We start from the raw sequence: 17,930 nt of genomic DNA, 5'->3' as shown, positions 1-17,930 counted from the left end.
AGCGTCCCATTACAAACGATCTCGTAAGAGCATCCCAGCAGTTCAGGCTATCATAATAACGTTTATCGAACAACAGTTGATGCAAATGTTATCGATCGGATAATCTCGATAATGCCATCAATCGGTTCCCATTGATGGGGCCCATTCACATAGTTCATGGGTGGGTGGTGTGTCTTCGAGATGTAACGGGTCAAACGAAATTGGGAAAACATTCTTATACACAATGGGTGGTGGGCGCGTTGCAAATGGTCATTGTTGGCGTTATGAAAGTTTGCGAATGATGGTGACATGACACGTTGTGTGGTTGCCATTCGGCTTCCTGGCTCGGGTGTTGCTCAGTACTAGCACGGACAGACACGTTGAACAGCCCCTGAGGGCACTGTACACAAAAATATATCTCGATCGGGGGGAGTGTAGGGTGCAGTTTCTACACCGGGAACACGTGCCGTGGGGCATGTTAGGGACTTCCGAGAACAATTTGTCGCGAATTCAGCGCGACATGTCCGGTACTACTGCCGCCAGAAGAGATTGTATGGAATGTTCATTCGATGCAACTGCAGCTAGCAAAACCGATGCCTATTCGGGCAGATTTCGCACTAGCTCATTTGCAGATTCCACCGCAGGGAGGGTGCTTGCTTTGCTTGCTTGCTTCTTGAAGTAAAACATTCTCAGATAAGCTAGATCCATAGTAGCACGTGCACTGTCCTTTTCCAATGCAGTTGCCGCCGATGGCTGAGGCAATGCCAGCAATTTGCACACATTCGACCAACCAACAGTGCACAGGTGGAAGGTGATTAGTGTTTGGTGACATTGTTTTCCGGACAAAATGGCACAAACTTGTGTGACTGACGTCATAGTCGAGCCCAAGTTTTCGGTATGTTTGATGAAAAACATCAAATTAACATTGTTCAAAGTTTACTAAAACCAAACGCGTAACATCGCTCGTCGGCACTGGGAATGACTTTGTTTGAGGCTCATTAGGGGCCATTAGACACCGGCATACTGGCTATACCCGCATGTCACCGCAAAGAGCAACCATTCATGTTGCCAAATTCACCACCGCCGTGCAGGGTGGTATTGTTTCAATAGTTACTATTGATTGTTTTATCGAGCAAAGCCACACCATATGGCGCACGGGTGCTGTAAAGACATGTCTCAGCGGTGCTTCTCGCGAAACCGGCCCGATGTGGCGATGACGGGCTGCTAGCGAGACTCATGCACTCACCAAACGGACATACTAGACAGGCAAATACTTAGTGCGATTACCGGAAAAATGCGTTTTAAAAAGGTGTTACCAAAAATATGTACAATATTTCGCGAACAGTCATCCAGTGGACGACCATGTCTGCATCCCTAACACAGACGACGAAATCGAACACCGCACTGTTGCCAGAATTTCCGTCATTCATTCGTTTACTATCGCCATCGTGTGAGTGTTACTCTAGCTACCTATCGAGATGTCTGAAGTTGCCACTGAAGCCGCTGCCGCAGCCCCGGCTGCCTCGCCAGCCAAGACCAAGAAGCCAAGGGCCCCCAAGGGACAGGGCAAGCCGAAGAAGCCGTCGACCCACCCCCCAGTCAACGACATGGTTGTTGCTGCCATCAAAACCTTGAAGGAACGCAACGGATCGTCCCTGCAGGCCATCAAGAAGTACATCGCCGCCAACTACAAATGCGATGTCGCCAAGCTTGCCCCATTCCTCAAGAAGGCCTTGAAGAATGGCGTCGAGAAGGGCAAGTTCGTCCAAACCAAGGGCACCGGCGCTTCCGGTTCGTTCAAGCTGAAGGCTGAAGCTAAGAAGGCCGCCAGTGAGAAGAAACCGAAGAAGGCCGGCGAGAAGAAGGCCAAGAAGGCTACCGGAGAGAAGAAGAAGGCCACCAAGAAACCAGCTGGGGAGAAGAAGGCCAAGAAGCCAGCCGGCGAGAAGAAAGCCAAGAAGCCGGCTGCAGCCAAGAAAGCCAAAGCTGCTGGTGCCAAGGCTGCCAAAAAGGCCGGTGGTGTGAAGAAGGCTGCTGCTCCGAAGCAGAAGGCCACCAAACCTTCCAAGACCGCCGCCAAGAAGCCCAAGACCCCAAAACCGAAGAAGGCTGCCCCAGCCAAGAAAGCTGCCGCGAAGAAGACCGCTGCCAAGAAGTAAATTTGGGACAGCAACCGTACTGTTGTAAAACAGTATCTAACATCCAATCAGTCCTTTTCAGGACTACCATCCAAGTTTAGAACAAAGAGTTGCACAGTCAATGATATTCCATTCCTCTCACAGAGGGAAATAAATCCCCCCGAAAAGTTACGTGCACTTTTGCCACTGAATGGCGAATTCTTCCCGAACCCTTTCGCAAATCAATAAAATTGGCCAATCATGCACCCCTTTCTCTGCCAGCAACTGTAAAGCCCGGACAGGTAGGCGAGCACTGGCTGGCACTCACTGTAGCGGTGCATCCGTACCCAAAGCAAACCTCCACTAGAGGAACAGCTTTTGATACACTCGAATGATTCAAGGATTTGAAGAAGTCTATCGACTTAAAGGCTCCCCCAGATCTAAGCGACAGCGACAAAAAAACGTCGCGATTTCGCAGCGATTCGCGTCGTGTCAGTCAAGATGGTTCCATAGAAGAGTGCTTGCAGCGACACAACAACGAAATCGTGTCGCTGTCGCCGTAAAAAGTCGCGTAGTTTTGGGGGAGCCTTATTTAAATCGGGTTGAGATTCGTAGCGTTGCCTTGTGAAACCAAAACATGTTTTCGCGGCAACCTGGAATCGAACCAAGGACCTTGCGATCGATAGGCCCGTGCGTTTTCAATACACTCAGGCAAATGGACTATCGAAATACATTGGATGCACTTATAAAAATTCGCCACAATAAATCGGGTTGAAATTCATAGCTTTGCCTTATGAAACCAAACATTGGCAACAAAAAATGTTTCTCGCAGCAACCTGGAATCGAACCAAGGCCCTTGCGATCGTTAGGTCTGTGCGTACACCACGCGCCTACCGACGCCTGGATGTGAGTTGATGCTAAAACGAAACATAAAGCGTTCGTATGTCAAAATGCAAAATGTATGCATTTCGATAGTCTAGTTCACAGGTCCGTACGTACCGGACCTACTGGGCAGGCTGAGTATCGACATCCCAAGTAGAGCGGTCAAGTACAGTTTGCTGCTAATTACCAAAGTAATCTTGACAGCTGATCCAGTATGAGCGAACTGCCACTATTTTCCTTGCGGAATAATCAAATTACTCTTGTGGATGTTGCAAATTAAATTAATTGGCAGTAAAATACTAAGCCCAGGGATTGGCTTCTGAAAATCTCAATCTTTCGGGGCCAATGGGTCGACCTTGCTCAGTATGTTTGATTTTCGTAATCCAATGCTGTTCCACTATTCCAAAGATGAGAGCAAATCAATACAGTGTAACTGATTTTAAGCGTGATTGGCGAATCGAACGCCTCACATCCCCATCGCAGTTTGGGTACGAGAGAAAGAGAGTGAGCACCGCCGCCATTTGCTTGCGTGCACCGAGAAAAATTTGCGGCTCGAAAATTTGGCCCTGAGCTCCTGACACTCAAATTGAAACCGGTAAATTACTTCCGCCGCTGTTACTACACGTCGAGCATTTCCGTTGGAGTGAACGCGTCTTCATTATCAAAATTTTTTGTGCTCATTCTTTTGATTTATTTCGCACATGGGATTTTGCGAATGCCTCTTCTTCTTCTCATTTTTCTTGGCCGGCTTCTCACTTTATTTTTTTATGTGACCATTTTGCTCACATGGCTTGTTGGGAAGTTGAACCCAGACACCTTCAGCATGGGTTTGCTTTGTAGCCACCGACTTTACCACTACACTAAGGAAGGCCTTGACTGCTATTTATCAACATTATGCTCTTCAAGTGCGTCTTACTGCCGAGTTTCAGATAATTTGGCCGATGCCAAACTCCAGATGCCAAAATAAATCAGTGTTTCATTAAATTGATGTTTCTCTAAAGTAATTAAATCTAGGGTGAATTAAAAAAATAAAACAAACCCACACATGTAGCAGCATCTACCTTACCTATTCAATTTGTAATCGATTAGTTAACTAATGAGAGATTAGAAACTCTTAAAATGCTGTTCCCAAGGAAATCTGGATTTATTGTGGTATGAATATTCAACAACTTAGGATTTTTTTTTGCATCCAATATGTTTGAGTGCAAAAACTTTCGGCAAGATTATTTTAGGCTAGTAAACTTTTCTTTCAAACTCTTGAGTCAAAAAGTTAGAGCCAAGCTCAAAAAATCAAACAAACATTGTTTGGTACTACATTGCTAATTATTGAGAAAAGTGAAACCTTTTTAAGAAGTTAGTACCGTAAAATGGGGTGTTAAGGACTCGTGGGGTTTTAAGGGATTGAACTTCTCCATCAAGTTTGAAAAGTCACAAAAACGTCGGAAGTCGATATATCTTGCTTGCTTTGTTCGGAGGATTGTGAGCTGCATTATGTGATCGGGGATATCTATTAATATTAGGTATTGTGGAGTCTAGATATTGAAAACGATTCAAACCATTTTTGAAAGAATTTTATTGGCAAAAAAGATTTAACTACAAAACAATGAAACAATATTAACAAAAATATGTGAGTAACCCAGAACATAAGTATATTTAATTGAGATCACAACGCAGACAAAAGCTTTTGAAAATGTTATCTAGATTTCGCCTTTTAATATTTCTTATGGAAAAAGTTTCTTTTTGAAAGTTAGCGGGGTGTTAGGGGATTATCTTTTCTACTACTTTTTCCAAGTTACAAAACTCGTTCGATTTATGCCGATATATGTTCCATTATACTTTAGGCTTGTTCCGTGAAGTAAAGCTGCATTGTAAAGGTTAAGGGGACTATTTTGTTTGTTACTGAATATTACTAAAATGTCTAGCCCTGAAAATATGGGATTTTTTTTTTTTTTTTTTTTTTTTTTTTTTTTCTCAGAGGCACCCGAGTTGCGCGAAGAGTGAAACCAAATCTACCTATCGAACTGTCAAACTGTCTACCTATCGAGCAGACCAGCAAAACAAATAGGGGCTATTTTCGAAGACGAAGGAGAACAATCATTCAAAGAAGCAAATGCAAATATATAGGTTATGATCCTGTTGCATTTAAGTATCAAAACCAATTCAAGACAAATTCAATATCGAGTTAGGGAGAGTTAACTGTACCGTCAAGCTACCATTCACCGTGCATTTAAGAAAAATTTGCACTTCAAAAAAATATAAAACTATTCCAAATAATTTGAAGCGTACTAGAATACCACTACGTAGCGGGCAATTATATAATAATTCAGGGAAAAATCTAAAACTAGTGATGCATAACAAAAAATTAGTCAAAAATTATGTTTGAAAATGTCATGTTAAGGTCGCCTCGTACCGTTCTATGTGTCACCATTTACCGTGCGTATAGTTTTCGTCATGATTTGATTTTGTATCTTGAAGAAACGTTGTTAATGGAGCAACTATGTTGCTAGTAGTGTGCGCATTCATTTTTAAGAGTATTCAAATCTTCATTTACAATAAAAACTATACAAAGTTTAAAAATTGGCTAAATTATTATTTTTTAATTAAAATCGTTATAGGAGGTTTGACTGTATTGTCCAAACCATTCCATATTCACTTAAATTCTAAATATGAAGTAGTTTAATGACGACATAACAATAAATCTAATATTATCGCATAATTTCATGCCTTTTACACTATACACGGTAATAGGATCCATATATATTGAAAAGGATCCATTCACCGTGCATTTGGGTTTCGACTGAAACACAATAAAAATTCTAATTTGCATTAAATCTCATTGCTCATACGATGAAATACATCTTACTAATAATATCCACAGTGAAAACTTGTTGAAATTTTGAAAAATTTCATACTCTATCGTTAAAATAAAAAATGTGATTTTTTGGCGTTTCTACTAAGATTGTTGCAATATCTCGTTATCAAACAGAATTCACATGATTTTGTCTACATAAACTAGGTTTTTCAAAATTATTTGTGGCAAAAACTAGTTCGTTTCATCAGTTTTATCTTATTTTGCTGACCAAAGAATGATTTGTGAAAATTGTATGAATATTCTGTAGGAATTTGTATATGTGCACGGTGAATGGAGGCCGCACGGTGACTGGTGACTTAACGGTATATAGGTTATGATCCTGTTGCATTTAAGTCTCAAAAACAATTCAAGACAATTTTACGAAGTATTGACAGTTTCCAGATTAATAACTATGAAAGATTTAGCAGTTAAAAGAAAACGGTTTGCGTTTGCAGGAGTTCCAAGTTCGATAATATTGATGTATTATCTGATTGAGGTTGAGCATAACTTATGAAAATGAATGAAAGCATCAAAGTTATTGATCAAAAAGATTATGTTTTGTTGTTGGCAAAATATGGTTTCATTTGCGAAAGTCAAATTCCTTTACAACCCTGTTTTGCAGTTACGTCAAAAATCACACATTTTCATGATTATCTCAGAAATCTGCCATAGGATCCTCATAATTGTGTTTGGCACGCGACGAGAGAATCCAGTACTGACCCGATTTTGTCAGCCAATTTCAGATTTGTCAAAAAATTGGTATCGTCATGTTTTACCACGTACCCTCTTTAAAAGTCCATGTAACCATGTCGAAATTTGAAAAACGGGAACAAAATAAAATGACCCGATTTGGTCAGCCTAAAATTCATCGAGGGGCTGACAAAATCGGGTCCTTACTGTAGTAGGGCTGTCCTTTGTTTAATTATTGACATACTAGAAGTTGCTTGAAAACACCCCATTTTACGGTAGACATTTCATCATCCACTTTCAATACATTTCAATGAAACTGATTTGTTCAAAGTCATAAATGCTTGTTGTGGTTTGTAGATTCGAAGCTTGGAAATGTTCGTTCAAAACGATTTTCCCGGTGACCTTCTCAAATTCCCGGTTTTTCCCGTCGGTGGATTCAAATTCCCGTCTCTCACCCGGTTCGGTGATTCGTTTTCCCTTCGTTTCGTTTCGGGTGCGCGAACACAATTCCAGTGCTTGTAAATATTGATTGCAACCGCATCCAGTGAGCGGGACATTTCTCATAAGGTACAGTGTGGAACATGATGAAATATTTGTTCGTCCATCGCATTGTGGAACCGAGCGAGGCAAACTAAGAAGTTCCTAACGCAATCCTAATGGAATTTGATGAGTGGTAATAGGTAATAGGGAGTGGTACGACGAGCGTTCCGTACCTGACACTGAAGTCCGGAGTTGAGATGCATGCACGTGAGATTGGTATGGAAAGATGCACGCACTGGATTTCACCGGCGTGGCATCATAGCGGTTGTTGTTTTCGAACCGACCGAAGTACAACAAGTAAGTAACAACAGTAGTGCCACCCCGGGAAATGACAGTGCTGACTAGACTAGACTATGTATGTATATATATATTGGCATTTTATGGTGTCTTCCAATCGGAGACGAGAATTTTCTCCCCAAGCCACGCCACCGCCGGACTGCAAAAGCGTGTAGTGCTTGTCCCATTAGATTACCCTTGCTTTTAGTGTGTGAACATTTGTCGTATCAACTCCTTGATGAGTGTGTTTGGTGGCCCTGAAAAGGGCCGTTTGAAGAGCGAAACTTTGGAATGCGATTTAACCTCCGAAACCGTACAGGGTGCGTCCCTGACGCTTCAGAGCGTAGACAACATCCATAGCGGTAACGGTTTTACGCTTGGCGTGTTCAGTGTAGGTAACGGCATCACGGATGACGTTTTCCAGGAACACCTTCAACACACCACGAGTTTCCTCGTAGATAAGTCCGGAGATACGCTTGACTCCTCCACGACGAGCCAGACGACGGATTGCGGGCTTGGTGATACCCTGGATGTTATCACGCAAAACCTTGCGATGACGCTTGGCGCCTCCTTTTCCGAGTCCTTTGCCTCCCTTGCCACGGCCGGTCATTTTGGATGAATTTGGTTCTGTGTTCGACGACGGTAGTACTGGAACTGATGGCTGCGCCAATTTCATTTTCATTAAATTCATTTTTATTTTCATTTGGATTTTTGGTACAAAAGTATTTTACATATTAAGAGTTTGACCCCGAAGGGGTCCTTCAACTTTGTTTGTCATAGTTTTTGTTTGGCTGGTTTAATTTTGTGGTGTTACCCTAGTTTTTTTTGGCCTTATGGGCTCTGGTAGTTTTTATAAAAAGAGAATTTGATAACCTAACTAACTATTTACACTACAAGAAAAATTTGATAACCTAGGGGGGAACGAGGTCCCGGATGACCTGCTGGTCCGATTGATGGCAACGAGCCCTAAATCTGCCGATCGAGTCACCAAAGCGCTCCTCTAGTGTTTTGATCTCAGCCAGACGGTGGACCTCGGTTGTCCTCGTTCTCGGAGGACTATTGAGGATCATCCGGAGGAACTTATTTTGGGTCCTCTGGAGCCTCAGATGGTGGGTTTTAGCGCAACTCTCCCAGATTGGAACGCCATATTCAATTACTGGAAGAATGACCTGTTTGTAAACAGCAAGCTTATTCTTCAGAGACAGAGTTGACTTCCGGTTGATCAGGGGGTACAATGCTTTGAGCAAGATGTTGCTTTTAGTGACCGTTTTGTCAACCTGCTGTCTGAAGAGAAGCTTGCTGTCTAACGTTAGCCCAAGGTAGTCGGCTGCATCAGACCATTCCACCGTTGATCCACCGAGGGTGATTTTACAATCCTCAGCCGGAACAAGTCTGGGGGATTTGGAATAGGGGAAGAGGATGACCTGGGTCTTCGCTGCGTTGATACAGATCTTCCAGCTGTTCAAATAATCTGACAAGACGTTCAGGCCTCTCTGGAGTCGAGATGTTAGTGCTCTCGTGAATCTGCCGCTGTAGACGACTGATGTGTCGTCGGCGAACAGTGACAGAGAGCCGCCTTCAGGGAGCTGAGGCATGTCCGAGGTGAACAGGTTGTATAGTAGGGGACCTAAAATACTGCCCTGTGGGACACCTGCGGGGATGTTGTGAGGGTCTGAGTTGACTCCATTAAGGGAAACCCTGAACGTCCTGTTAAACAGATAGTTTTTGATGATTTTCACCAAATAGGTGGGAAGATTGTATCGGTGCAGCTTGTACACCAGGCCGTCGTGCCAGACGTTGTCGAATGCTTTTTCAACATCGAGCAACGCCATGGCGGAGGATTTGGCAAGGGACTTGTTCCGCCTGAGGATGTTGGTTACTCGAGTCAGTTGGTGCACGGTTGAACGACCGCGTCGAAAGCCAAACTGTTCCTCGAGCAAGATGTTGTTTTGATCGGCTGCCGAAAGCAGCCGTCTGTTGATCGCTTTTTCAAAGAGCTTTGATAACCCTGAGAGAAGGCTGATGGGTCGATAGCTTTTGGGGGAGGAAGGATCCTTCCCAGGTTTCTTAATGGGGATGACTTTTGCTGACTTCCACGACGAGGGGAAGTAGCTAAGTCGAAGGCACTGATTGAAAATCAGTGCCAGATGTTGGTAGAACTGGAGACTCAATTGCTTGAGCTCCAAGTTCAGGATGTTGTCGAAACCTGGGGCCTTCATGTTTTTGGATGTTTTGAGATAGGCCAGCAACTCGTCAGCAGTGATCTCCAACTCCTCCGAGAAGTCGTTGGGAGATCGGTGTAGGTTAGCTGCGTGTTCGGAAATAGCAGCGTCGTGTGGGCTAGGAATGTCTAGCCCTAGATTGTGGGAGCTGACGAAATGCCGACCTATCTCAGCAGCCTTCTCCGCAGGGGTTATCAAGCGATCCTTAGAGTCGGTGTTGTCTAATGGGATCAACGGTGGAATAGGTCTGGGTTTGGATTTCAAAAGTTTGGTCATCTTCCAGAATGGCCTAGCACAATCTGGGAGAGAGCGGATCTTGTTGGAAAAATCATCGTTCCTGAGGTCCACCATTCTGGCCTTGATTATTTTGGATATGCGATTGACTTCGCTTTTCAACGCAGGCAGACCAGAGCGTTGGTACTGCCTGCGTTTGGTGTTCCTTAAACGAATGAGATCTTTGGTAACACGATCGATAAAAAGGGTGTTGCTCACCTGACCAGATGCTGGTACATGCTGTTCTCGGGCCACGGAGATGGCCTCTTCGACGTTCTGCAGGTGCCGGTCGATGTCTTCAGCGGACGCCAGGGGGGCCTCGTACTGGATGTTAGCGTCGACACACCGCTGGAATTGGCCCCAGTCGACACGGTGGTAGTTGCGCCGGGTGACCCGATGCCGGTTGACCAGGGAACCAACTTCTGCCACCACCGGGTAGTGGTCCGAGCTCAGGTCCTGGTGAACGACCGGTTGGGAGATGTTGTCGGCCATGTTGGTCAGGAAGATATCAATGGTCGCATGGGCCCCGGACCGGCTCAGGCGGGTGGGTGAATCCGGGCTCAGGATGGTGTAGTGGCCTTCCTCCAGGTCTTGTTGTAGGATGAGGCCGTTCCTATTTCGCCGGGGGTTTCCCCAGATCTCGTGCCTTGCATTCAGATCGCCAGCCAGGATGAACTGCCCCTGCCGCCGTGTCAGTTTGACGATGTCTTGCTTTAGGGCCGCCGATGTTCCGTCGTTGATGTTGGTTTGCTTCGGGCAGTACGCCGCGATGATCGTGATTGGGCCGATGGAGGTTTCCACCCGAACACCTACGGCCTCGATGACTTTTAGTTGGAAGCTCGGCAGCAGGGTGCAGTTTACGTTCCTCCGCAGAGCAACCGCAACGCCTCCACCTTCGGATCCGCACCGGTCAAGCCGCACGAGCCGGAAGTCGGGGATGAAGATGTTAACTTCCGGCTTGAGGTGCGTCTCCGTGATCATGGCTATGTCGATGCCTTCTTGGTCCAGGAAGGCGGACAACTCTCGGTTTTTGCTCCGGAGGGAGCAAGCGTTCCAGTTGAGGATCTTGGTGGTGGCCTCACGGGCCATATTTGGCGAGAAAGGCGAATACCACCGAGTTGGCGGCGTTGATCTGCTCCGACTTGGAACGGCAGGCGCGCAGCCGTTGGAACAAGTCCCTGGTGTACTCCAACATTTGCTCCGGAGTGTACAGGGAGCCGTCGTCGGAGGGAGGAGTGCCGGGGACACTGCGTCCAGGATTCCCCCATCCAGGAGGGGGCGCATTCTGCACCGGTGGGGCGGCGGCGGCGGCCGCGAGGCGATGCTGAACGGAAGGGGCCGACTGGCGGGATGCCTGCCGGTGGGTTGGTTGAAGCGGTGGCAGATTGGGCACTTGGTAGCGGGGCGTCGGGAAGTGCTCCTCAGTCAGCGGTGGGGGTGGTTGGCGCTGGCGTTGCCGTCCCAGCTTCTTGGCGGACGCTTGCTGGCGGATTGCCAGAAACTCCGCACGTTTGGGGCAGTTGCGGCTGCTGCCCTCGTGGTTGGCGCCACAGTTGGCGCACTTCGGCTCGATGCCCTCCTCCATTGGCTGGCATGTTATCGTGGCGTGCGCGCCGGCACATTTGCCACAGCGAGGCTTCATGTGGCAGTTCCTCGTCCCGTGCCCGAACGCGAGGCAGTTGCCACACTGCGTCACGTCCCGTTTCTTCGGGCGGTAGCGCTCCCATTCCACCACGATGTGGAAGAGCGCTCTCACCCTCGTCAGTCCCGCCATGGTGGTGGACCCCTTCTCCAAGTGGGCCAGGTAGAGCTGGTCCCGATGTCGTCCTCCTTGTGCTCTCCGGATGGGGAACACATTCGTCGGCTTGAGTCCAGCCGCCTTCATTTCGTCCACGATTGCCTCCGGGGTGAACTCCGGCAGCCCTCGGACGAGAACTTTCAACGGCTTGCTGCCGGGGGCATCGTGGGTGTAGAATTCCACCCCTTTTGCCTTCAGCAGCTTGCCGGCCTTGTCGTAATCGGCGCCGGAGGCGCACATGATCTTAGTGCCGGTATGGCACAGCTTGAACAGCGGCCGGATGTTGTTGGCCGCTAGCTCGGATCGCAGCGCCGAGAGGTCCTTCGACGCCGTGAAGAGGGGGGGAACTTTCGCGCCCGGGGGGGCTTGGTCCACAGGCAGGGAGGCAAACTGGTTGTTTGCCAGCAACCTGCTGTACGCCGCCGGGTTGGCATCCTCATTTCTTGCGCGTTTCGGCGCGCTGGTCTGCCCACTGTCGGCCAGCGGGGCGGGGGTCGAGGCGGAGTCCGCCTTTTGCTTCCTGTTGCGACCCATCGCTATGGGCCGCGGTTGCTCTGCTTGCAGAGATGCCTTTTGGCTAGCCACCCCAAGGAGGTAGGTCAGCGCCGGAGAGCAGTCGCGGGAGCGGGAAATCGCGAAAAGAGCACTTCGCACACGAACGGAGGAGAATTCGAACTTGTCTCGCAACTCAAAAAGACACGCAACCGTTCACAACGGCAGTTCGATTCGGAATGATGGGGCTGCGCCAAACACTAGCGGCCACTTTTATACCCACTCGAGGGTTGAGTTCTTCTTTCCTCTCTTGCTTTTTCTATTCTTCCGTGGCTTCCGATTGGTTGCCTGCATCGATATGAGCATATAAAAGAGGACTGCCTGGTTTTTTGACCCTCATTCTGTCGCTGCGTTTCAACTGATCCGTTTGGATTGAAAGCAAATTAATCATCATCTAACACAATGGCCCGTACCAAGCAGACTGCTCGTAAGTCTACTGGAGGAAAAGCTCCTCGCAAGCAGCTGGCTACCAAAGCCGCTCGCAAGAGCGCCCCAGCCACCGGAGGTGTCAAGAAGCCTCACCGTTATCGGCCAGGAACCGTTGCTCTGCGTGAAATCCGTCGCTACCAAAAGTCGACTGAGCTGCTGATCCGCAAGCTGCCATTCCAGCGTCTGGTTCGTGAGATCGCCCAGGACTTCAAGACCGATCTGCGCTTCCAGAGCTCGGCTGTCATGGCCCTGCAGGAAGCGAGCGAGGCCTATCTGGTCGGTCTTTTCGAAGATACCAACCTTTGCGCCATCCACGCCAAGCGTGTCACCATTATGCCCAAGGACATCCAGCTGGCTCGCCGTATCCGTGGAGAACGCGCTTAAATTCGGTCTGCATTATAGTTGCCATTCTCAACAAAACGGCCCTTTTCAGGGCCACTAGAGCATTCCCTAAAAGAGTTGTGTGAGCAATTTTCCCTTCAGTGTACCTAAAACTGTTTGTTCCCCTGGGGGAACGATTACTTCCTAAAGCCCCTTGACCTTCCTCCTACCACCGAACGATCATACTCTCAACACTGATGAGGGAGGTACGTCAACCAACCGACAACTCGAGTTGTCCCTTCATGCTTCGCTTTGCACACACTTTTGAATGTGCATCTCCAGCGCGGACTTCATTCTCTGGTACCGGCCGTATGTTTCCCCTTCTTCTTATGCTCTTTTCCGGATGCAGAAGCTTTCCCAGCTCGCCTCCCCTTGTTGCTACAAACTAGACAACTCGAACATCCAACATTGAAAGTTTGACCGTATGATTGAAACGTAATCTTTGGCTTGTTTACTTTGAAACACACCCCTATGATAGTTATAATTGATAATTGTGGGGTTTGGAAATTGATTGATTCCTTTAATATTAGGAGCTCCTGATATAGCCTTTCCTCGAATAAATAATATAAGTTTTTTAAATACTACCTGCTTCATCAACTCTTCTATTGTCAAGCAGTAGATAGTAGAAAATGGGGCAGGAACTGGATGAACAGTTTACCCTCCTCTCTCTTCAGGAACAGCTCACGCAGGGCTGGCTGTTTCAATGTTTTATGTTTCTGTTTCGGCAAATTGAACTCCAAAAATCGAAAGTTCGAGGTATCCCGAACAGAACATTTAAGAAGCCCAAACGTTTCCCCCCGCGGAATCTAGGAATTGATTCAGAAATGGTCATAATATGGCCGATATCTCTTCATCGATCCTCTCTGTGGCTAAATTAGATAAATCTGCAATATTTCAACAACAACTCTCTAGCGGTGGACTGGATATTGTCGTCCTGAAAAGGACGGTTTTTGGTTTGATGCACGCAGTGTAACTTATGCCTTCTTTTCGGTTTTCTTCGGCAGCAAGACAGCCTGAATGTTGGGCAGAACACCACCTTGGGCGATGGTAACACCGGACAGCAGCTTGTTCAATTCTTCGTCGTTGCGGATGGCCAACTGCAGATGACGGGGAATGATTCTGGTCTTCTTGTTGTCACGGGCAGCGTTTCCTGCCAATTCGAGCACTTCAGCGGCCAGATATTCCATAACGGCAGCCAAGTAGACTGGAGCGCCGGCACCGACACGCTCGGCATAGTTGCCCTTCCGGAGCAGACGGTGAATACGACCGACTGGGAACTGCAATCCAGCGCGGTTGGAACGGGACTTTGCCTTTCCCTTAACTTTGCCTCCTTTGCCGCGGCCAGACATTTTGTGGTTGAGTTTGAGTGGACTTGAGAAACAAACGTTCACGAAGCGTACGTAAGCGGTACTGATGGTGATTTCACCGGATGAGGGTATCTTTTATACATGCGTAGCCCTGCGCTGCACTCATACTAGGATGGTGCGAACGAAATGGATGAAGTAGCAAACGAAGCGAAGGGGCGGAACAGCGCTCACCATTCTACGGGTATAAAAGAGAACCGACTGGTTCGGTCGGGCATCAGTTTCAGTTTTCGTTTGGAATCTAAAACAACGTTAGCAGCACGATGGCACCGAAAACCAGCGGAAAGGCCGCGAAGAAATCCGGCAAGGCCCAGAAGAACATTGTCAAGGGCGATAAGAAGAAGAAGAAGCAGCGCAGGAAGGAAAGCTACGCCATCTACATCTACAAGGTGTTGAAGCAAGTTCACCCCGACACTGGCGTTTCGTCGAAAGCCATGAGCATCATGAACAGCTTCGTCAACGACATCTTTGAGCGTATTGCCGCCGAAGCCTCCCGCCTGGCCCACTACAACAAGCGTTCGACGATCACATCCCGCGAAATCCAAACCGCCGTCCGGCTTCTGCTCCCGGGAGAGTTGGCCAAGCACGCCGTTTCGGAAGGCACCAAGGCCGTCACCAAGTACACCAGCTCCAAGTAAATGACGACCGACACTGCGTTCAATCACACCAAACCAAAAGGCCCTTTTCAGGGCCACTATTTCAATCCCGAAAAAGAGTTGATTTTGAAAATCTGACACTAGACTGTTTTATCACACTATTGAACCGACTGAGGTAGTGTCACGGCGGTGACTTCATACGTGACAACACCCCCCTCTCTGATCAGTTTGAATTTATCCAATTCATTTTATTTATTCGATGTTATCAGTTTCAGTATTGATTAATTATAACGATTACAGTTGCAGAGATTTGGATCCCCATTCAGCTGCGTAATAAATAATAGGAATTTCATTGTTAAGCAGTATAGGGAAACATCTGTTCACAAAAAAAACCCTAGATCTAAGTTTTTCCATCCGTTTGAATTTAAAACAAGAAGATCCACTTCGTACGTTCAACATTTCTGCTGATTGCAAAAAAAATGTTGTACCTTAACCACACTCCATTCACTAGCAGAACGTTTAAAGTTCAATATTTATGCTGATTGCCATGTTGCACCTTAACAACTTCATTTTTGCTATCGGTTGTGCTGCATGTTAGTAGTTTAGACAATTTTGACATCATAGGACTAGCTAGCTAGGCAGGCATGATGACAAGTTTCGTGGTTCGTTCGTTCTTCTTCTCAACGTATTGGAAAGAAGCTCATTATGTTTTCTAGCGTCCCATTACAAACGATCTCGTAAGAGCATCCCAGCAGTTCAGGCTATCATAATAACGTTTATCGAACAACAGTTGATGCAAATGTTATCGATCGGATAATCTCGATAATGCCATCAATCGGTTCCCATTGATGGGGCCCATTCACATAGTTCATGGGTGGGTGGTGTGTCTTCGAGATGTAACGGGTCAAACGAAATTGGGAAAACATTCTTATACACAATGGGTGGTGGGGCGCGTTGCAAATGGTCATTGTTGGCGTTATGAAATTTGCGAATGATGGTGACATGACACGTTGTGTGGTTGCCATTCGGCTTCCTGGCTCGGGTGTTGCTCAGTACTAGCACGGACAGACACGTTGAACAGCCCCTGAGGGCACTGTACACAAAAATATATCTCGATCGGGGGAGTGTAGGGTGCAGTTTCTACACCGGGAACACGTGCCGTGGGGCATGTTAGGGACTTCCGAGAACAATTTGTCGCGAATTCAGCGCGACATGTCCGGTACTACTGCCGCCAGAAGAGATTGTATGGAATGTTCATTCGATGCAACTGCAGCTAGCAAAACCGATGCCTATTCGGGCAGATTTCGCACTAGCTCATTTGCAGATTCCACCGCAGGGAGGGTGCTTGCTTCTTGAAGTAAAACATTCTCAGATAAACTAGATCCATAGTAGCACGTGCACTGTCCTTTTCCAATGCAGTTGCCGCCGATGGCTGAGGCAATGCCAGCAATTTGCACACATTCGACCAACCAACAGTGCACAGGTGGAAGGTGATTAGTGTTTGGTGACATTGTTTTCCGGACAAAATGGCACAAACTTGTGTGACTGACGTCATAGTCGAGCCCAAGTTTTCGGTATGTTTGATGAAAAACATCAAATTAACATTGTTCAAAGTTTACTAAAACCAAACGCGTAACATCGCTCGTCGGCACTGGGAATGACTTTGTTTGAGGCTCATTAGGGGCCATTAGACACCGGCATACTGGCTATACCCGCATGTCACCGCAAAGAGCAACCATTCATGTTGCCAAATTCACCACCGCCGTGCAGGGTGGTATTGTTTCAATAGTTACTATTGATTGTTTTATCGAGCAAAGCCACACCATATGGCGCACGGGTGCTGTAAAGACATGTCTCAGCGGTGCTTCTCGCGAAACCGGCCCGATGTGGCGATGACGGGCTGCTAGCGAGACTCATGCACTCACCAAACGGACATACTAGACAGGCAAATACTTAGTGCGATTACCGGAAAAATGCGTTTTAAAAAGGTGTTACCAAAAATATGTACAATATTTCGCGAACAGTCATCCAGTGGACGACCATGTCTGCATCCCTAACACAGACGACGAAATCGAACACCGCACTGTTGCCAGAATTTCCGTCATTCATTCGTTTACTATCGCCATCGTGTGAGTGTTACTCTAGCTACCTATCGAGATGTCTGAAGTTGCCACTGAAGCCGCTGCCGCAGCCCCGGCTGCCTCGCCAGCCAAGACCAAGAAGCCAAGGGCCCCCAAGGGACAGGGCAAGCCGAAGAAGCCGTCGGGGTGGGTCAACGACATGGTTGTTGCTGCCATCAAAACCTTGAAGGAACGCAACGGATCGTCCCTGCAGGCCATCAAGAAGTACATCGCCGCCAACTACAAATGCGATGTCGCCAAGCTTGCCCCATTCCTCAAGAAGGCCTTGAAGAATGGCGTCGAGAAGGGCAAGTTCGTCCAAACCAAGGGCACCGGCGCTTCCGGTTCGTTCAAGCTGAAGGCTGAAGCTAAGAAGGCCGCCAGTGAGAAGAAACCGAAGAAGGCCGGCGAGAAGAAGGCCAAGAAGGCTACCGGAGAGAAGAAGAAGGCCACCAAGAAACCAGCTGGGGAGAAGAAGGCCAAGAAGCCAGCCGGCGAGAAGAAAGCCAAGAAGCCGGCTGCAGCCAAGAAAGCCAAAGCTGCTGGTGCCAAGGCTGCCAAAAAGGCCGGTGGTGTGAAGAAGGCTGCTGCTCCGAAGCAGAAGGCCACCAAACCTTCCAAGACCGCCGCCAAGAAGCCCAAGACCCCAAAACCGAAGAAGGCTGCCCCAGCCAAGAAAGCTGCCGCGAAGAAGACCGCTGCCAAGAAGTAAATTTGGGACAGCAACCGTACTGTTGTAAAACAGTATCTAACATCCAATCAGTCCTTTTCAGGACTACCATCCAAGTTTAGAACAAAGAGTTGCACAGTCAATGATATTCCATTCCTCTCACAGAGGGAAATAAATCCCCCCGAAAAGT

At 47.4% G+C, this 17,930-nt stretch overlaps 2 protein-coding genes across 2 annotated transcripts; one reads left to right on the top strand and one right to left on the bottom strand.

The window, feature by feature from the left end:
* Positions 1 to 729: 729 nt before the first annotated feature.
* LOC110677863 (histone H1-like) lies at positions 730 to 17,930 on the top strand. Its single transcript, XM_021849596.1, has 2 exons — positions 730 to 1,586; positions 17,231 to 17,930. The coding sequence occupies exons 1-2, from the start codon at positions 1,458 to 1,460 to the stop codon at positions 17,780 to 17,782; spliced, it is 681 nt and encodes a 226-aa protein (XP_021705288.1). The 5' UTR covers positions 730 to 1,457; the 3' UTR covers positions 17,783 to 17,930.
* Positions 13,949 to 14,405, bottom strand: LOC110677865 (histone H2A). Its single transcript, XM_021849597.1, has one exon. The coding sequence runs from the start codon at positions 14,337 to 14,339 to the stop codon at positions 13,965 to 13,967; it is 375 nt and encodes a 124-aa protein (XP_021705289.1). The 5' UTR covers positions 14,340 to 14,405; the 3' UTR covers positions 13,949 to 13,964.

This window comes from Aedes aegypti, chromosome 3 (assembly GCF_002204515.2).
Source record: "Aedes aegypti strain LVP_AGWG chromosome 3, AaegL5.0 Primary Assembly, whole genome shotgun sequence".
Classification (NCBI taxonomy): domain Eukaryota; kingdom Metazoa; phylum Arthropoda; class Insecta; order Diptera; family Culicidae; genus Aedes; species Aedes aegypti.
The sequence above is the reverse complement of the archived record's forward strand: the minus strand, read 5'-3'. Positions and strand labels throughout refer to the sequence as shown.